The following is a 22,630-nucleotide window of genomic DNA, read 5'->3' as shown; positions in this document are numbered from 1 at the left end:
TTAAAGGTGAAATCTGGAAGAGTATATTTTTATAAAATTTTATTATTTGTAATTTTATTTTGCAAGAGAATGGTTGGAAAAGAGCATGTTCAAATGTGTGCAGATTCACTAGAGGGACCATTATTTGTGTTTATTCTTTTTTTAATCATTCACAAACACATTTCTGACTGGGAAACGCAGATCATAGTGCTTGGAAAGTTATCTCTGCCATCTCAGTGAGGAGTCAGACACAGACACAAATTGAGAAGAACGTGAAGTGTACCTTTATGTTTTGGGAGGACATCATGAGATTTATGATATAGAGATTTGCTTAATCTGTAGCACTGAATTGACTGAGGGCATTCTTAATCTTTGAGTCACATGTAGTAACAACTTTCAACTTGTTAAATACTATTGGAATATATTTGTATTATACTCTACATGACAGAGATTCCTTAAGGACCAGTATTTATTTTTAGTGATATTATACTTGAGGCATTATCATATTGTTTAATAAACATTATTGATGCGTCAATAACATTTATCTTTTTCTAGAATAAAATTATTAATAGACATTTGTATTTGCCTTGCTGCTTACTTTCTAAAGATGTATAGCATGCCTGAAATTGTAGTATAGTTAAATGAGGTACTCGAATCATAACCTGAATTCAAACCATCTTGTGGTAATTAAAGTACTCCTGAAAGGATACAATTTAATTATGATTTCAGTGCAATCTTGCCTTTCTGTGCATTTTTCTAACATGAAATTTCTCTGAGTTAGGAGGTAATGCCCACATACTAACTATAGCTAACAAGTGCAATGGACTAAGTGCAAACGTCGTTCTCAAGTATACCTTCCTAGAAGTGGACATATCTGTAAGTGGCCTACACGCTATGTCCAGAAGTAACAACCTTGAGCCTGCAAAGCATATCTGGTACTAGGAGAAAGATGGAAAATTCTTCCTCTTCTTCTTTCTTGTTATATTTCAGAGACATTAATTCTGATGGTAAGAACAAAATGATGATCCTGAAAGGTCTTTGACACAAATCTTTAGGAAAGCAATTGAAGAGACTGCATTCAGTACTATTAGGGAAACTGGATTCCCCGATTTCAATAATAATGTGGACCTTGTATCAAATATTTGTTTTGCTTTAACCTTATGTTAATTAACTTTAAATAAAAGCCTTTTAATTTCTCTCACAGTAATTATAAGGTATCAGTCAGTATTTTACTTCCCTCCTTTCACTAAGAGAAGATGGAGGTAGAATTTTAATCACTGCATATTTGCAAATTTCCAGATTTCTTTAGATTTACTCTGATCAAAGCCCAACATACCTCTTTTGATCATCATCAGGGAACTAAGTTTCTATAAAAACATCAAGGTGGATGCATCTTGCAAGTCAATAAGGGATTATAATAATTCTCCCAAGTGATGCTAATTCCACTGGGCATACGCTCTGTGGAGTTTCTAAAGTTTGCTCATGAAATAAGTTGTTCAAACAATTTGATTGAACAAACTTCAGGGATAAAATAAAATATAAGCTTTTTAATCTTAATACTAAGGATCTTGAAATGACAGACACTTTGTGGTATGCAAAAAGTAATGTATAAGTTTTTAACAAATAATTTATAATATAATTTACATTATAATGGAGCATATAATTAATATTGTCTAGTACTTACAATTAAGTAAGTATTAAGCTGTATTGTGAAACCTAACATATCTTTATCCAATAGCAATATTTCAGTTGGTTGACTTTTCAAAACAGGAATCATTAAACTATTCACTTTTCTTCTGTTCCTTACATATAACCCTCTGGACTTAAATAATAGTTGAAAGTAAAAGTTACATTTAATCAAATGTATATATAATCATATATAATATAATATAATCATATAAAATCAATATATATATACACACTATAGGTGTGATGCACAAAATTTGTTCATGGAGGGGGTCCCTCAGCCTGGCCTGAACCCTCTCCAATCCCAATCCAAGACCCCTTGGGAGATGTCTGACTGCCAGTTTAGGCCTGATCTCACAGGGAACCTGCAGGGATTGGGCCTTAACTGGAAGTCAGACATCCCTCTCGCAATCAGGGACTGCTGGTTCCTAACTGCTCTCCTTCCTGCCTGCTTGATAACCCCTAACCACTCTGCCTACTTGACTGATCACTGCTAACCACCTCTGCCTGGTGGCATGATGCCCCTAACTGCTCCCCTGCTGACCTGATTGTCCTTAACTGCTCCCCTGCCAGCCTGATCGCCCCTAAGTGTGCCCCTGCCAGCCTGATTTCCCCTAACCACCTCTGCCTGCCTGCCTGATCTCGCCCTAACTGCTTGCTCCCCTGCTGGCCTGATTGTCACTAACTGCCTCTGCTTTGGTCCCACCACCATGGCTTTGTCTGGAAGGAATTCGGATGTCCAGAAGACATCAGGTCGATCTAGCTAGCATATTACCCTTTTCATATATATATATATATTTAATGTGGTACTAACCAGATTCAGCAATTATAATCTAATTCTGGCTATTTATCCAAAGAAAATAAAAAAATGAACTAAAAAAAATATCTGCACCCCATCCTCATTGTAGCATTATTTAAAATAGCCAATACATGGAAGCAACCTGTGTTCATCAATAGATTTATATTTATTATTATATACATTATTCAGCTTCAAAAGAAAAGGGAACTTTGCCATTTTCAACAACATGGTTGGACTTTGAGGTCATTATGCTAAGTGAAATAAATAAGACAGAGAAAGACAAATACCATATGTGGACTCTAAAAAAATCCTGAACTCATACATACAAAGAACAGATTGGTGGTTGCCAAAGACAAGAGGTAGGGGTGGGTGGCCAAAACTGGTGAACATGGTCAAAGGCACAAACTTTCAGTTATAAATTAAATAAATAAGTCCTGGGGAAGCGATGTGCAGCAGGGTGACTATAGTTAATGGTGCTGTGTTATATATTTGAAATATGAGAGTCCATCAAGACTCAGAGGGTAGTGTGTGGAACATAAGCATCCCCAATACATAATAATATGTATTATTGTAAATACATATAAGCATCCTCTTTCAGCAGATACCACTCTAGGGAGAAGGAAGATTGGTTAAAGACCACTTGAGAGGGAAGAGACAGCCTTAAAAATAACTTGGAACTTTCAGTTTCCCAGATAGTCGTAGTTGTGAACCATATCATTTTTCTTAATTCTCTATATTGTCTTTTCTTTTTTAAAAAAAATATATTTTATTGATTTTTACAGAGAATAAGGGAGAGGGATAGAGAGTTAGAAACATCAATGAGAGAGAAGCATCGATCAGCTGCCTCCTGCACACCTCCTACTGGGGATGTGCCTGCAACCAAGGTACATGCTCTTGACCAGAATAGAACCTGGGACCCTTTAGTCTGCAGGCTGACGCTCTATCCACTGAGCCAAACCAGTTAGGGCAATTCTCTACATTTTCTGACTATTAAGTACTAGTGGCCTGGTGCACGAAATTCATGTACATTAAAAGGGGATTAATCAGAGGAAATATTTTAATATTGCTATTCGCCCTTTATAATAGAAGTGTCAGAGATGAAAGAAAATTAGTAAAATGTGTATTAAAATCTTCCTTCTGTCAGAGTCTGGGGCACGCTGTGGGACCCAGAATCAAGTCCCTGCATACCTGTGGCACCTCAAAATTGCGCGAGACCCAGACCTAGCCAGCTCCACCACATTGGGCAAGATCCAGACACGGCCAGCCCCACTCTTGTCAAGCTCTGCCAGGCAAGGGGCGCAGCCTCAGGTCCCCCAGTGCACCCTCAGGTCCCCTGGCCTGGTACCAGGGCGGGGGCATGGCCTGAGGTTCCCCAGCCTGGTGCCGGGGCGGGGGGCATGGCCTGAGATTCCCCAGCCTGGCACCGGGGCGGGGGCATGGCCTGAGGTCCCCCATCAATCCCTGCCAGGTGGGGGGCACGGCCTGAGGTCCTCCATCCTGTCGCCGGGGCGGGGGGCATGGCCTGAGGTCTCCTGTCAAGCCCCACCAGGCGTGGGGCGCAGCCTCAGGTCCCTGCTGTTAAGGCTCATTACGGGAACTCAGCCTCCGCTGTGGGCACAGCCATCTTGTGTTATGGAATTCCTGTATCTGCTGTGGGCACAGATATCTTGACCAATATGGTGTGATGGCTAATTTGCATATTCTATCTTTATTAGATAAGATAATTTATTCTGCCATCAATAAGAATAGGAGTTTAAAAACCAGATGATATAACTTACAAAAATTAAATGACTTCTCTCTTTGTAGAAATATGAGTTAAGATGAATATTTCTAACATTCAAGAGAGTGCATTTAATTAATTGATGTAATAGATATTTATTATGTTCATACTGCTTTAGAGGCACTGTCTGAGGAACAAACATCAATATAATTCCTTTTACAGACAAAGGTATCATAATTTACTAATAAAAAGAGATACATCTATAATAACATAACCAAAATGTTCTATTAGTAATGATAACTACTAATAGAAATATGGGCAAATTGCTATAGGAAACAGAAAGACATGCTTAGCCAAGTGTTTTGTGATAAATGAATACAACAGGGAATCTTTTTTATCCTGAATCAATAAGGATAAATGCCTGTTTCCTAGGCATGGAGAAAAGTAAAGGATATTTCAAGAAGACCCTAGGTTGAGAAGGATAAAAGGACATCTAGTAATATTCAAAGTAATGATTTTTATCAAAACCCCAAAGGCAAGGGACGTAAAGGCAAAAATAAATTAATGAGATTATATCAAACTAAAAAGTTTCTGCACAGCAAAAGAAACTGCCAACAAAACAAAACAACAACCAACTAAATGGGATATTTGCAAATAACAGCTAGTGCAAGGGGTTAATATCCAATATATATAAGAACTCAAACTCATACAGTACCAAACAAATTAAAAAATAGGCAGAAGACCTAAACAGACACTTCTCCCAAAAAAACATACAGCCAACTAACAAATAAATGAAAAGATACTCAACTTCACTAGCTATTAGGAAAATGCAAATCAAAACTACAATGAAATACCACCTCACACCTGTTAGAATGGTTACTATCAACAAGACAAGTACTACGTGTTAGAGAGGTTATAGAGAAAAAGGAACCCTCATTCACTGCTCATGGGAATGTAAACTGGGGCAGCCACCAAGGAGGACAGTATGGAGGTTCCTAAAAAATTTTTAGAATGGAGTTACCATATGACCTAGTAACCCCTCTTCTGGGTATCTATCCCAAAAATGTAGAAACATTTATTTACAAAGATATATCCACTCCCAGGTTCATTGCAGCACTATTCATGGTGACTAAGACATATAAACAACTGATGTGTCCTTTGCTAGATTAATTGGATAAAGAAGAGGCGGTACATATATACAATGTGATATTACTCAGCCATAAGAAAAGATGAAATGTTGCCATTTGTGACAACATCGATAAACCTTGAGAACATCATGCTAAGCAAAATAAGTCAGGCAAAAAAAGTTAAAAACCATATGATTTCACTAATATGCGGGATATTAAACTGAAAGCAACACATGAGCAAACACGAAAAACAAACAAAAACTCATAGACACAGACATCAGTATGGTGATAAACAGAGGAAATGGGGGTGGGTATATAAAGTGGTCAAATCTATGGTGACAAAAGATGATTTCACTTTAGGTGGTGGGCACACATACAATATGCAGATCATGTGACATAAAAATTTACACTTGAAATGTAATTTTATTAACCAATGTCACCCCAACAAATTTAATAAAAAGAAATAAAGTATATAAATTAAAATTAAAAAGAAAATACACCTTGCTTAGTGAGTCTATTCTTAAAACATCTCTCTCTCTCTCTCTCTCTCTCTCTCTCTCTCTCTCTCTCTCTCATCTCTATCTTTATCTTTCAATCTCCATTCATTTATCCATTCATCCATTCATCAAACCTTCCTCCTTATATATAAAGTCATATAATGTAACATCCTTACTGAGTCATCATTTTTTTTCTCTCATTCAACACATCAGATCTACTGGACAATACTTGCAATCTGGCCTTCAAAATATATAAAGAATATATTTACTACTGCAACCCTAGGATAGGCTAGTATCATCATCACCTTGGCTTTTAAATACCTCCTAACTACTATATCTGCTTCCAAACTTTCTCCTTAAGATAAATTAAAAAAATAAGTAAACTACAAAAAAAGTGAAGAATCGATACAGGTGGAGAAAGATGTCACTAGAGTTAAGCCATTATCATCGACTTCACTTCAAAAAAATGATAATGCCTAATCTAAAGGCTATTTAAAACTTTTTAAAGTATATTTACCAAAAAAAACCTTGGTTGACATATGAAATAATAAAATAATAGCTGTTTAAGACTTTATGCAAACAGAAAACACATAAGTCTGTTCCTAGACATGGATCATAACAAAATGGTATTCTACTTTCCTAAAAAAAAAAAAAAGATCAATCAGGTGAAATGGACATGTATCATTTAAATAGATCCTTGCACTCAGGTTATGCCTGAAATGCAAAGATCTAACCAAATATATATATATATATATATATATATATATATATATATATATATATAACCTATAATGAACATTAGCATGAAATCTAGTAGGAAAAACTTCTATCTTTTATTTTTATAATAGATGAATATTATGAGTGACTACTGACTGAAATCAGATTTCAGGTATTCATTGTGATTAAATATTCATAACATCCTAAATTCTTACCATATATTTGCCATTGTAATTTTTAGCCACCTTTTGAAAAGATTACAGCACTTATGCTGAATGGTAGCAAATTGGGAAGTTGTTTAATGGTTTGGAAAAGTCCCACAGCTGACTGAATTGAGAATAACACACTCATTATTATTTATGACTCTATTTCCAGGTCTTCCTAGGTCAGCTTATTGAATTCACTGAATATGCTGCTTTTCCAGTTCGGCAAAGCCAATTTTGCAGGCTACTTTGTCGTAGACATTTTCATAGAAATGGAAGAAAGCCAATTTTGTAAATATAAACACATCTAGAACACTTATAATTTAGGATAATTTACTCTAAATGAACATCCATTGTTTAAAACCTTTACAATCGAGAATTCCAAAACTTTAAAAACTGGAACCACCCAGAACAGTGTTTCCCTAGTGTGTTCTGTAGATAATTCTTTCCATGAGATTTTAATAGCCATTGCTTAACATAAGGGCTCTTCAGAAAATCCAGGGATTTCACAAGTTCAAATTAAGTGAGTCTCTTTATTAGGAGACTTTGATACTGTTGTAATTAACCTAGTTATTAATAACAGGGAAGTATCAAAGGGAAGGACAAATATTATAGGCATGTTATTTGGGCAGCTTTGTTAGGCAGCTACAACTTACACTCCTCAGGGATCCAGCAAAGGGAAGATAAACGCATGCCTAATAAAGTTGGAGTGACATAGGGAAGGTACTTTTCTGTCAGTCACACTTGGAAATAGGTCATTGGCCAGAATGGGTGTGGCCACTGCAAGGGTGAACAATTTGGGATATTTGATCTCTTACATAAAGGAACTTGCTCTCATGCTTTTGTTGCTTTTGGTGTGTTGTGCGCCCTAACTCCTGACTTGTGGGCTCTCTCACTCCTGCTTCCTGGCATTCTCCCAAATGTCCCACAGCCATGTGAACTCCACACAAAATGGATTAATGGATGCTGAACTGGATGAGGCTGCAACATGGTACTGAAACTCTGGACATTGGCTTTGCTTTTCGCTTTATTGAAACACCAGCTACACTTCTATGACTGGAATGGGACTTTGGAAACCCAGGGCTGTAATTCCACACTAATAAAAATCACTCATCCTCCCCTGTGAGTCTCAGAAAACTGTTTTTTTTGAGATATCATAAGGATCCCACCCCCAGCTTCCATTAGGGAAGAGGATACTCTAATTTCTCCAATAACAATTTGAGAGACTTTATCTTGACAATCTGCCCTCTGAAATTTCAAAAGGTGGATATAAAAAATGAGTTTATAAACGTATTTTTACATGAAACAGTTTTGTGATGAATACCTATACATAATATCTGTCCAGGGACTTAGGATTGGGGAATGTTAATCTAGAGCACATCATTGAAAGTATTTCAGAGATGAAATATAGATATAAGAAGGCTTAATAATACAAAGCACACCATGTTGTAGTATTGAACAATTTTAGCATCAACATTTGTCACTTTATCCTGTGGAAAATATAGAATGTTTGAGCTTTAAAGTTCATAAATTTAATTCTTATACATATGTTTAATGTGTATTTAATGTACACATGTATTGAATAATATAACTCTAGACTGCCTGAGTTGTTTAAAAAAATAAATAAGTAAACCAGGGAATTGTTAAAGATTTAAATTTTGCAGAAATACCTAAATAGGAATATATAACTTTAGGAATACCATTGTATTAAAACACAGGTGGAAATAAAAATATATTAAACAGTAATCAAAGGGGAGGAGTGGGGGGGGGGGGCATGAGTAAAAATAGGTAAAGGGATTAAGCAATAAAACCCAAACTCATAGACACAGACAACAGTATGGTGATTACAAGAGGAAAATAGGGGAGGGGGGAAGTAGAAGAGGGGAAAAATAGTGATGGAAAGAGACTTGACTTTGGGTTGTGAACACCCAATATACAGATGATATATTTTAGAAATGTACACTTGAAGCCTATATAATTTTGACAAATGTCACCCCAATACATTCAAATAAAATTTAAAAATAATTTAAAGTCTCCTTAAGATACTCTAGCAAACTATTTTATGTGAAATAAAATTTAATTATTTCTATTCATTAACATTAATTATTTTAGGAGGAGGAGAGTTTGTCATCCCAAAAGATATCTCTTTAGGGTAGTGATTATTTTAAACTGGTCATTGTTAAGAAACAAAAGACTCAGGATAAACCTTAGACCTTCCTCCTGCCTCAAAGGAATTTAGGTGGAGGACCTGCTCCATGAAGGGAGATAATCACAAGTACTAGAGTTTAAAATGAAATAGTGTGTGATGGAGAGAGAAAGAAATCTAGCAAGGCTTCTTTGATCAAAGTCCTCTCTGTGTCTCATAGTTAAAGATGGCCGGCAAACATTTACTCACTAAACATTAGCTTTTCTATTTCAGTGTGAATTGACTTCCTGCTCTTTAAAGTCCCAAACCACAACCTCCCTTCTCCTTAGCTCAAGACGGCCTATAAAACTTAACCACCTATTTGGTCCTGTGTCTCGCATTCTTATGGAACCCCCGTGTGTACATACATATTAAACTTGGTTATTTTTCTCCTGCTAATATGTCTCATGTAAATTTGATTATTAGTCCAGCCAGAAAAACTTATAAAGGTAGGAGCAAAAGGTATTTTCCCATCCCTACACTTAAAATATAGATTTACTAGTCATGAATGCCATAGTATAATACACAAGTATTTTTAAATAAATCATAAAAATATTACCTTTTCATTTATCCTCTTCCATTTTTTACTTTCTGCTGTCATTAATAAACTCTCATACACTCAAAATCCTGATTTTTTTTTAAAGTTAGTTATTGTAACCTCTTATCACACCATGACTGTAAGAAAACATATATGTAGCCATGTCCTAGAAACTACACAATGAAAGAATTCAATGATAGAATATCACTTATATAATTTTTATTTTAAATTTATTTTCAACATGGTATTTTAAAAAATGTTCTTTAGAAAAAAAATATTTTGATTTAAAATTGATAATTAAATTTGATTCTTTAAAAATCAATTTATCAAATTATTATTCCATGCCAAAGAAAAATACATTTTCTTTAGTGAAAAGGAATGGATACTTAGAAGTATTCTTGAGATATTTTAAAGTATCACAGTATCACTTTTAGATTAGAGTTCTATAATTCATTTAGAGTCAAAGAAAAAAGAGCAGGGGTAATAATAATATGAAAACTAATAGGGTTTTGATCATCTAAATGCAAATACCTTTTGAAAAAGTTAATATTTTGCAATACTATTCTATTTAACCCCTTTTCTACAATACCTGACTTTGGGTAAATTAAGTCTCCATTTACTTATGTGTAAACTAAGTATCCATAATAAAAAAAATAGGTATCTAGTTGTTATGCCCAGATTTCAAGATCCCCAAAAAAACCACACCAGGGAGCCAGCCAGTCCGATGCAAAAGCAGAGGGTCCTTTATTTGAGCTAGCTCGACTCCCCCTCCTGGCTGACGCAGCGACAGGAAGCAGAGTGAAGCCGCCATGGGAAAAATAGGGGTTTTAATAAGGGGTGGAGTGAGGGGAGGGGAGCTGACTGTGGGCCCTGCCAATTGGCCAGGCACAAGTCGGGTCTTCTTTTTTTTTTTTTTTTAATACACTTTATTGATTTTTTTACAGAGAGGAAGGGAGAGAGATAGGGAGTTAGAAACATCGATGAGAGAGAAACATCAATCAGCTGCCTCCTGCACATCCCCCACAGGGGAAGTGCCTGCAACCCAGGTACATGCCCGTGACCGGAATCAAACCTGGGACCCTTCAGTCCGCAGGCCGACGCTCTATTCGCTGAGCCAAACCAGCTTTGGCACAAGTCGGGTCTTCTTACAGGGGATGCGTTCATCTCTATGGCGCGCATGCCCCTTGATTGTCATTGGTTAGTTTAAAGAAATCCCGGGCGTGGCCAGCAGGGGCCTGGGCTTCCGGGAAGAAGGTACTCTCCTGAGCACATGGCGGCTGCCCCAACATGGAGAGTACGGGGCAAGATGGAGGGCATAGCCCTCGCCCTTTCAGTAGTGAAACATTTGATGAGATAAGATGCATAAAGAACTGAGCACTATATCACCATATTTTAGTGATAGTAAATCATAAAATAGGCATGATGATTATTGGAAATGTTAACAGACATACATAGATATTGAAGTATTGTAGCAAACATCTATAGTTTAACCCTGCTGTTTGGCTTATGTACCTATTTGCTTTGTTTAACAATGGACAGGTTATTTTGATTTTCTGAATTATATAAATCATCCCATTCGATTAAATGCCTTATTAATTGTAATGTGAATATCTCATGGGTTGGGGTCATACTGGTCTTAGAAAGCACATTTTTCTGTACCTGGGAAACAGGACAGCACAATTATCCTAAATTGTTTTAATAGCCACAGATAATGCGTTCCAGCTGACGCAGTGGTCCCAAGACCAGGACAGCACAATTACTCTAAATTGCCTCGATGGCTCTAGATCAGCTGTGGGCAAACTACGGCCCGCGGTCCGGATCCGGCCCGTTTGAAATGAATGAAACTAAAAAAAAAAAGACTGTACCCTTTTATGTAATGATGTTTACTTTGAATTTATATTAGTTCACACATACACTCCATCCATGCGTTTGTTCTAGCCCTCTGGTCCAGTTTAAGAACCCATTGTGGCCCTTGAGTCAAAAAGTTTGCCCACCCCTGCTCTAGATAATGAATTCCTGACAACTCAGTGGCTTTAGATAATGTGTTTCTATCAACTCAGCGATCTGGAGACCCAAAACTGTAATTTAGATAACATGCCTAAGTTTAACCCAGGTTACCCAAGGGCTCTAGATAATGTGTTTATAACATGCTGTTTCTGCTTCTGTAAACTGCTTTTTTGCAAACTAGGTTCCTCATTCCAGGCCTGAGGGCTCTAGATAATGTATTTCTGTCAATTCAGTGACCCCGAGACCCAAAACTATAATTAACATGCTAATTCTGCTTCTGTAATCTGCTTTTTTCGAGCCAGGTTCCTCATTCCAAACCCTGGAATGTAATCAATATCTTTGTGATTTTTTGCCTATATAACCTTGGAGCTGCAACCATCTTGTTACTATGAGATTTGGGGACTGGCCCCTTATAGTCCTGGATTGCAATAAATGTGACTCTTTAATTCGACTTCTTGAGGCATCCTTCTGTGATTCGCGGGGTGCATTACAACAATATATACTGTAAAAGTACAATTTTAACATGGTGATATAAAGGTGTAAATATCAATTTTCATTAATAATGCAATAAAATACATTTAAAGATAGTAATTATGAAGAGAAATATAGATGTAGCTATATATTTATTAAGATGATGGTTATAATGAACATTGAATCAATACATAACATGTATGTGATTATGAATCTCAAGGAAAATTTTATAGGTAACTAATATTGCTCATTTGTTCAGAAAAAAGAACTAATTTTAATAAAATTAGGCTTTGTGGTTTAAATTATCTAGATTCCTACTTGAGATATAACCTGAAAAACTGAGCTTCTCAGAATCTGTGTTATCACTTCTGCAGTGGGTGTCATACTTACAGTTTATACTTCAACATGGGATAAATGCCAAGACATGAGTCAAAAGATACATTTATTTTGCATGAAAGCTTATTATCAGTGGTGGGGGAAAAAATTGTTTGAGTTAGGCTTCCAAAATTTAATTTTACATGTATCAGTGAATTTTTCACTTAAAAATATTACCTAAAATAGTTTGCTTCAATTCTCAGAATCTCAATTTCTACCTGCAAAACATTATGGCAATTATGGAAAAACAAATTCTATGCTGATCACAATTGACCTGATAATGAAGCAAATAGTGGGTAGGAAATGACTTCAAATTAACAAAGGTAAAAATATTAACACTGTTATCTCATATATCATGAGAAAAGTAATGTATCCACTTAATAAATTATACTTGATGAAATCAATGACAGAATAGCAAAAGTTTGTTATAATAGCAAAATCTGAAGTTGTTTTCATTAACTTAAAACTGATCATATAGAAAGTAAATTTCTTTCAATTCATCAGGAGTACTGAATGGAAAAGTTTGATGTATATGTGGGAAATAGTAAATTGGTAGGTGTGCCATTTTCTTTGTAGTTACAGTATGAAACAGCACAGTACCCAGCACCAATAAGATTATTCTAGAAAAATTTTTCTTCATATTTTGAAAAAAATGCTCCAATAAATTTTGAATGTTTATGTAAAATAATAAACAAGTATTTATAATTTTTACATTAGCAGTGTACCATTTGTTACTTATTAAATATTATTAAATTAACAACTTTATGAATTGGGGTGACCTATAACTTTTTTCCATTTTATTTGAATGGGAAAGAGTGTATGTGCCTGATTCTCTGAATAGCTCTTCTCTAGGGGGTATTTGTTTTCCATTTTCTGATTCATTAATATAATAATGAATTGATTTGATAATACTGTTTGATTTGACTGATAATCTTGGCAATTAAAATCTCAGTAGTAGTTGTTTCAATACATGTGTGATAAAATTCAATTCACTTAACGTTCCTTCACATAGTTCATAGTTTGTTTCTTTGCCTATTAGGAATGTTTTAAATTATAGAAGTTAAGAAAATCATTTTAAAGCTTATTTTTTAAGTTGTAACATTTTTGGCCATTTAAAAGAGCATTATGCTAAGTGAAATAAGCCAGTCAATGAAGGAAAAATACCACATGATCTCACTCATTCATGGATAATAGAGACCATTATAAACTTTTGAACAATAATAGATACAGAGGCAGAGCTGCCTCAAACAGATTGTCAAACTGCAGCGGGAAGGCCGGGGAGGGTTGGGGGGCAGGAGGTAGGGGGATAAGAGATCAACTAAAGGACTTGTATGCATGCATATAAGCATAACCAATGGACATAAGACACTGGGGGATAAGGGAGGCTAGGGGACTGTCTAGGGCGGGGGGATAAAATGGACACATACGTAATACCCTTTGTAATACTTCAAGCAATAAATAAAAAAAAATAAAAAAATTAAAAGTTGTGAAAGATAATTGTGAAAAAGAAAATGACTACAATGGAAGGGATCTATATTTCATTAAAATCAATTTATAATTCAGCAAAAAGAGAGTTATTTATTTTTTATTTTTTGTTTTTCTTATTATATTTTGAATAAATGAAAGGATCATGAGAAGTTTGAGACAACATGATTTTTTTTTACATAGGGAAGTGTACATTTCTTAATTATGTATAAAATCATCTATGTCCATAATTTTGAACAGGGATCAACATTTAGAAAATTAAAACCTATTTTTATTCATACAGTGTTAGTTTCAGAAGGAATATTTCCATCTTCTCATAGCCCTGATGTGGAAATTGAGATCCAATGAAATTAAGTAACCTATCCAGATCAAACACTAAATTAATTTAATAATCAAACACTAAATTAATTTATAAGAATCCAAATAAACACACACACCATTGCATCTGCTAACCTACCAACTTCTGCTCACATATATTTTTACTTTTTACCTGTTGACATAGAAAATTTTCAAATCTCTTTTTTATAGCAGTCTATCCATTGTGCATAAAATTTTACATATGCTAGTACTTCCAAAAAAAATATTCCAATCGTTTTTTCTTATATCATCAAATTTTCTAGATTCTACCCGAGTATATACAAACATGTTTGACTCTGCTCTCCCAGTTTGGCATTTATCAATTTATTAACTCTCAGCTCCAGAATCATCCATTTTGACTCTGTGAAAATGGACCCAAGCCCTTTAAATTTTTTTTTTTTCTTTACCAGCTGGCACTATGGTAAACTTTGTAGAGGGCTCTGGATAGACACTGTGGGAGGAAAAAGTTTGCTTTCCATTTTCTCATGTTTGCTTGACTTATCTTGTCAAAGTCACCTATGACCTTTATGTTGTGGAATAAAAAAAATCAATTATTGGGCATCATTCTATTCGACCTCTCGGCAGCATTTGGTATAGCTGATCACTCACTCTTCTGTGATGATTTATTCCCCGAAATTCCAGAACATCAAGCAAGCTCCCTGGGTGTTTTACACTCTTTGAGTAGTTTCTCCATTTTGGTCACTAGCATTTTTTTCTTTGAAATGTTTCAATGACCCAGAACATCATTCTCAGTTTTTCCCCCTTACTTACCTATACTCATTTCTTTGATGATACCATCTCATATCATGTCTTTAAATTATATCTAATGCAAACAACTTCTTAATTTGTACGTATATCCTGGCCATACCTGCAAAACTCCTGAATGATGCATTTAATGCCTACTCAGCATCTCCACTTAGAGGCCTCACAGAAATCTTAAGAAGTCAGTGTTCCACAGCATCCTTCCTCATTGGGGTTCCACACCAAAAAATGTGGAATTTCTATGATTCACCTATTTCTCATTTTCTCTTCTAGCCAGCTCTACTTTAAGATATAACTAGAACACAGACATTTCTCACCATCTTCATTGCTACTACCTCATTATCCTCATCTGAACCCTTAAAAAAATCTCTCACCTATATATTTCTGTCACCTAATAACTAATTTCCATTTTCTACTCTTGTTTTCCTCAAGATATTTTTAACATAGAAACTACAAAATGCATTTAATTGTGTACCTTAAATCAGACAGACCCTCCTATGCTTAAAACACTGCAATGGCTTCTATTGCACACCAAGGAAATTCCAAAGTTCTCACAGTGGTTTCCCAGATGTTAATGATTTGCATCCTCACCTTCCCTGAATTTTAACAACTCACTGTTTGTATCACTCTGCAGGCCACCTTACTGATCCTCAAAGAATAAGCAAAAATATTTTATGAAAACAGCAATGTGGGCACTGGATGCAGGAACAAATGCATTTTATCTATATACCCTCAAAATTACTTATAAAAATAAAAGAACAATTATGTAATTAGACCAATTAAATTTCCTCTACTAAGGCTTTAGCTTTGAGATTTTCCCAAAGCTTAAGAGTATTCTTAAGTCTAAGGATCCTATTATAAGCCCTAGATTTCATCTTTATATACTCCACTCACTAAAATATTAAAGTAGCTTCAAGAGTTATTTCAAAATTTACTGAATTCAAAATGCAAATCACTGGAAAGGTTTAATGATACAAACAGCTTTTGCTTTATTCCAAATGTTCTGCAATTTTTCTTAGTCTTCTTACAAATATTGTATCCTATTTTAATTTTATCATTCTTATTAAAGTAAGCATGAATAAAATATAAAATTATCTTTAATGTTTAATTGAGAAAAATAATTGTTTTTGCACTGTGTGGCCTCTTGGTAAATACTATGTAATATTTACAAAAGTGCTTATGATCTGTTTTAGTATTTAAATTCAGTTTTATTCTCTTCATAAAATGTAATTTGTCTTCTGATTCATTATGCTAGCAATGCAAGTGAAACGATTTTCTTGTAGCCAACTTATTTTAAATGACCACTGACAAGTATGACAGTGATTCTGATAAAATTATGTTTTATGAATATATCTAATGGAACAAAGAGATGAGAAATTATATCCTATTCAAGCTTGCCTTCCCATTATCCATTCAATAAAAGATTTTTAGTAAAGTCTGAATCATATCCTGATACCTCTTTATAAGAGTGTTCCCACTGTTAGCTTCATAGTTTACACTGTTTTAGAGCTTCCTCTCATAGTCCAAGCAGATAAGATGTCAACAGAGAGTTAAAATAAATGAAGCTAAAATTCCTAAGACCTAGCATAAACTTTTAATTGGTTGATTTAGCAAATACTTACTGAGTACAGACTATGCTATGAACTTTGTGCAGAATAGGCCTTCAAGTCTGGTTTTCTGAAACATATAGTTATGAAGAAAGAGATAAAAACAAACTACAACTAAGCAAAAAACAAAAACAAAAGACAAAAAGTGGGTGACAGTGCTAAGAACAGGACACATTTAAGGTGAGACATATTTAATAAAAAAAAATTGGTTATGCTATGATGAGGGTGAACACCTTCTACATAGGGAAGCAGCAGAAAAGGAGAGTGGTGGGCAGCTCTACCCAGGAGGTAGGAGTGCATGACCACTGACATTGTTTAGAACTGCCAAGGTCTAGGAAAAATAAGAGCAGACTGACTTTTGTGGGTTTTTTTTTTTTTAAATTATTGTCTTCAATTAACTATCAATTATACCTCCCTCATCATTACTTGCTCCTGAGAAAATAGTTCAACCAACTCCACCATCTTCTCTTGGCATGCCTGTTTCTAGTCCCCAGAATCAGCTGGAACAGGATACTATAGAAGAAATAAAACTAAATTGCTCAAGAAACAGAAAAAACGATGTGCCTGTAGGATCCTGAGAACTGGTGAAAATCAGCTCAGATGAGTAGTCATGGGAGAGCTGAGGAAGGGCATGTAGGACAGGGATATTAGGATTTTGTCCTAAGTGTATACATCTTAAAAGTTTGAGAGAAATTGAACCATACTGGTTGATAAATGGAAATCATTGTAATGGTTAAGCATAAAATAATAATAACTATTTATATGGTGCAGAAGAAAGATGGTGGTGGTTTCTTTTAGGATGTGGCTGAAGACATGTTATGTAGAAAGATTCCAGGTATGGTTTGGAATACAGCCAAAGGACTTTCAAGGAAATGAATTTAACATTAAAGGCAATAAAAAGTGGATAATTACAAATGATTCTAGGATTTTGACCTGAGCAACTAGACAGTTGGTAATGATATTTACTGAAGTGATAGGAAAGAATCTTGGGACTTTGAAATCTCCCATTTCGGACATGGGGCATGTATATAGCTATTTAATATTCGATTGGAGATGTCATGTAGCTAATTGGGTATTTGAATCTATCTTTGAAGAAAAGTTTGGGGCTAGAGATATAAATTCAGAATTGGTAATTGACTCCCATATAGTATTTCAAAGCACAGAAATAAATGTGAATCTCTATGCAGCAAAAACTGTGTCCTGGACATTGCAACATTACAGAGTAGAAATAATTAGCTATGACAATTGAGTAAGAGTGGCCAGATCAATTGTGTCAAATGCTGCTGAGACGCCAAGTAAGATGAAAATAAGTGAGAAGGGGAAAATGACAGCAAGGAGGATTTGGCTGACCTTTATCATTTCAAAGGACTGACTATAGCAGGTTGAAGAGAGAATGATGAATAAACAGATTTAATGACTACAAACAATAACTGTATATTTTTCTGGAAAATAGAACAGATAATTGGAGCAGTTGCCACAAAGGAATACAAAGAATTTTGTTTTAAGATGCTTAAAAAAACACACATCTTTGTAAGTTAATTGGAATAATCCAATCTGAAATAAAATTGATAATGTAAATATGGACACTTGGAATACTGCAGCAAAAGTAAGACTTTCACATTAGATTTCAATTTCAATTTCTACTCTCTTTGCTTCACCACAGAGAATAATGTATATGAATACATTTATACATGTGCATATCTTTTTTTTACATTAAAAGCCTGTTGACTTAAAACTTGTTGAAATAAATACCTCGTGTGTTTTCTAATGTTGTAACCTGAACTGTGAACATCATAGTTAAATAACCATTAATACAAATGGTATTTAAGAAAATTTTTGTAAGACTTTAGAAGCATATATTACCTATAAATTTATGTTTTAAAGCCACTGTTTAAGTTTCTTAAGGGAAGAGTAAAATTACTCCATAATTTTTAAAAACTCTTACAGTTGTTTTGTGAAGATTATCAATTTGATGATAGCCTGATATCATTCATTAATAAGGCAACTAGCAAACCAGGGAAAAATCAGAACAAAAAACAAAATAAAAAAATAACAAAGACTGAAGATGGATTGTGTTAATGTTTGAGTAATTGATTTTCCCTTATTCATTTGTAAGAGTTAAGAGGTGTCCATCAGCGGATGACTGGATGAAACAGCTATGGTACATTTACACAATAGAATATTACTTGGCTATAAAAAGGAAGAAAATTTTACCCCGTGTGACAGAATCAATGGACCTGGAGAACATTATGCTAACTGAAATAAGCCAGTCAGAGAAAGACAAATACCATATGATTTTACATATGTGGAATTGAATAAATAAAAGAAACTACAAAATAGCGTCATACAGAACAGACTGACAATTGTCATAGAGGAGGGGAGTTGCAGAATTGGTTGAAATGGTGAAGGAATTAAGAGGGGGAAAAAAAACACCAAAAGAACTCATAGACACAGACAACTCACTTTGTTTATCACTGTTGTCAATTAAAATCCTCAATCTGTACCAAAATTTACATCTTCATTATATTGTTCTATACCAAATTACCATAATTTATATACTATAATAATATGTTAATTTGTAAATAATAAGAAATATCAGGGATTTTCTCTTGTGACCTTCAGAAATAACCAAACACACATAATGGGCCTAATAATAATAGGCATGAAAATGCAGATTGTGGGAAATGGCTGAACTGAAATCTGCCTGAGTCAAGCTGGTCAGTTGCTTCGTGAGATAAGACTGTTACTGTATCTAAATTTATTCTTTGTCTCTAATCAATCTTTTAACATGTTTCCTTTGTTTTTCAATTCTCTGTCTTTATTTTAATTTTTTTTGAACTGGAGAAAATATTCCATGCATTTGCTGAATAGAAACTCATAGTTGTAAATTTATTTATAGGCTATTTAATTTAATTTTACCCTGAAAGCATGTATTTTCTCTTTCTTTCTCTGTTTCTCTTATCTTAAACATTTCTAAATTTTTGTCTTTCTTACTCTTGCCTCTGTCAGTTCTTTGTTATGTTTTGCTTAACAATATCATAAGCTACTCACAACTGGTCTTCCAAATATTGTTCTCTTACTTTCCTGAAAGTTATCTTTACCTCTATAAAAGTTATGTTACAAAAACAAAAGCCCAATTCTTTTCTTGACTCCTTTAATACACCCTTTGCAAAATAAACCCTTACCTCACTAGAAAAATCCAGGCTCTAACTCCTTTAAATAATGTTGGCATTTTAACATACAATATTGTGTTTTCTTATAACAATTAAATATTATATAATTATTAATAATTACATATTATAATATATAATTACAGGTATAATATAATTACACAAATAGAGTGTATACCAACAAATCACTTAAAGATTGTAAAAGACCTATATATTAAGTACTGTAAGATTTAAAGACAAAACCTTATTTAATGATTCCAGGATCAAGGCAAAAGGGTTCCTTGATTATCATAATGACTTTTCTTAAGGGTCTTAACATATTTTGCAACTTTGAAAGTTTGTGTAAAAAGCTGAGAAATCCTAGATTCTATTAAACTCTCTTTTAACCCTGGTTGGACATTGCTGTAAATATGAAGCCAACCACAGAAATAAATACTGAACTCTCTTGCCAGCAGTGGAAAAAGCACACATTGGTTTCATATACACGGTGTGGCAAAAGGAGGTCTACAGTTGTTCAAATGGAAAATAATGCAATAACTGACAAATAAGAATAAAAAAATAAACTCTGTGTTTTGCATACTCACAACTATAAACCCACTCTTCTCCCACCCTGTATAAATAGAGAAAAATCTGAGCTCTACCCCTAGGTAGGAAGAAGGCTATCATCCTGAGTCTCACTAACTTCATCTGTCAAATGGTAATAATAATATTCAATTCAGGAAGATATTATAGAAGTTAAATGAGATAAACTATATGCTTTATGTTTTTGTAACTAATAAAGTAAATGTGTATGTTCATTCCTGTACCCCTGCTCTTCTTTCTTTTCCAGTTTTTAATGGGGACCTTCAGAACTGCTGTATTCAGGACATTTGTATGAGCTTCCAATTTAGAGAGCAAGCAGGTGAACAACAGAAACTCACAGAAGAACTGTCTCTGTCCATGCTCCTATCTGGCTAGGCAGGTTTGCAGAAAAACTGCATTTTCCACTAGGTCTATGGCCCTTGAAAAACCTCTTTGGAACTGTTTTCCCCTCTGTACAACATAACTAAGATTAATATTACAGCTGTGTTTTTAAGATTAGAAATATTGTATGAAAAATACCTATAATGACGTGCAATTCATAAATAGTAATCATGGAAGCAATAGCTCCGCCTATAACCAAGGACATTTTATGAAAAGAAAATGTGTTTTACTCTTTCTTCTTGTACGTTTGTTGTTTGAAAGTATATATAAAGTTATATTTGTAATACCCCCATTTGAAAGCTGAGGAAAGAAAAATTGACTAGGTGCTATGTTTGTGTTTTTTGGAAGTTATATAAGAGTTACCTTAAAAGCCTTTTATTCATTACACAGAAACAAAGTAATATTTTATTTTATAAAATAAATAAGTATATTTTACCAAGTAAGATACAGCAGCTGAACCAATAAGAATACAAACTGCATATGTAATGTGTAGTCTTAGCACAAATAAGCCAGTAAGATGCTCATGTTGTTCTGATGTAATAGTTGAGATGAGATGGACAGGTAGGAGCATCTTCCATTTTTAGGACAAAATATTGGGGGAAGAGGGTATAAAGGAAAGGCATTTCATGAAAAGATGAAGCACTGGTTACATTCTTGGCCTCCTCTGGTGTGTGTCCTACTATTTAATAGAATTTTTGAGCACCAGTTTAACACCTAGCTTCTCACATTTCAACAGACACCAATTTTTACAGCATCTATGGGACTTAGACCTATGACCCATGGCCCATCATTCTTCCACCATCAAATCTACTATTAAAAAGTATTTGATTAAAACTAAAACCAAAAATGTGAATAAATAATGGTAAGGAGAGTCATAAAACTTAGTTTGGCAAATGTGCCTTCAAATGTGTCTTTAAAAGTGATTTTTAACAGTTTAATGTTATTATTATTTTTCATGTTTCTTTGAACATAAGATTTTTCAGTGAATTGTAGCTATTAAAGAAGCATCACACTTACCTGTGGTGGAAGCAGGGGCAGTCTTATAAAGGCGAGAAGCATACTCAAGTCATTGCATCTTCTCTGCATGTCATACTTCACCCACATCATTAATGCATGGAAGATGGTTTCTTCATCAGGAACATTTACATCATCACTGGCCAGGAGTTTATGGAGCTCCTCAGCTGGAAGCAGTAAAAACTCTTGATTTCTCATAACTTCCATTATGTTTTCCTGCAGAGAGAAAACAAGAAAACATCTTGGCATACATTTGGTTTCACTTTTATTTAGCTAGCAAAGCATTTCAAAAAGAAATGAGAAAAGTAGTCAATAACCTTTGTTCTCATTATAACATAATCCTTGAGAATTAATCCTTCAGAAACTAGAAGCTGTTAAGATGAAAGCATTGTTATTGTAATTGAAGTGTAAATGTAACCAAGACAGCACAGATCTTGTAATTACAGGGGGATTATAACGTGGAGCTTTGTTATGCAGGCGGAATGTACTAAGTGATTAAATGTTTAAGTTTCAAGTGGACTGCTATGTAAGATTTGGTGAATATGAAAAGAGTAGCATTTCAAAATTCTTAAAGCTTGACAGACAATTTATACATGGATCAGAAAGTGGGAATAAAACTAGAAAGAGAAGTAACACATACAATACATCACTGTATATTCAGAAGGGAATAAAACAGCACAGATAGTCCATAAAAGACACAAAATCTCATACATTCCACCCTTTTAGTGTCTTTTGTACTTCCTTCTCATGAAAATTTCTCTAGCTTAATTCAGATTCCTATTAATTTTCTTCCAGATTACTGCAGTCACCTTCTAATTACTGTGCTTGACTCTATTCTTAGCTTTTCTATTGTATCCTCCAGAATACTACTAAAATAATATTTCTAAAATATAAATTATCTCATGACATTCCTCTAAAGTTTTTGTGCAGTTTAGTTTCATTTGTTCTCCTCTTGTCTTTGGTTCCAA

The 22,630-nt window shown here is 34.4% G+C and overlaps 1 protein-coding gene across 1 annotated transcript in view; it reads right to left on the bottom strand.

Annotated features, from left to right (window-relative positions):
- The window catches only part of KLHL1 (kelch like family member 1), a gene marked incomplete at its 5' end in the record, with an annotated part of 247,599 nt that overhangs the window by 112,054 nt on the left and 112,915 nt on the right, over positions 1–22,630 (bottom strand). Inside the window, one exon of the mRNA XM_081083892.1 lies at positions 21,666–21,878. Coding sequence (XP_080940018.1) covers positions 21,666–21,878 — 213 coding nt within the window. The remainder of the gene's footprint in view (positions 1–21,665; positions 21,879–22,630) is intronic.

Source organism: Myotis nattereri, assembly GCF_964212035.1.
Source record: "Myotis nattereri genome assembly, chromosome: 2".
Taxonomy (NCBI): Eukaryota; Metazoa; Chordata; class Mammalia; order Chiroptera; family Vespertilionidae; genus Myotis; species Myotis nattereri.
This window is presented reverse-complemented; position numbering and strand designations above follow the sequence as displayed.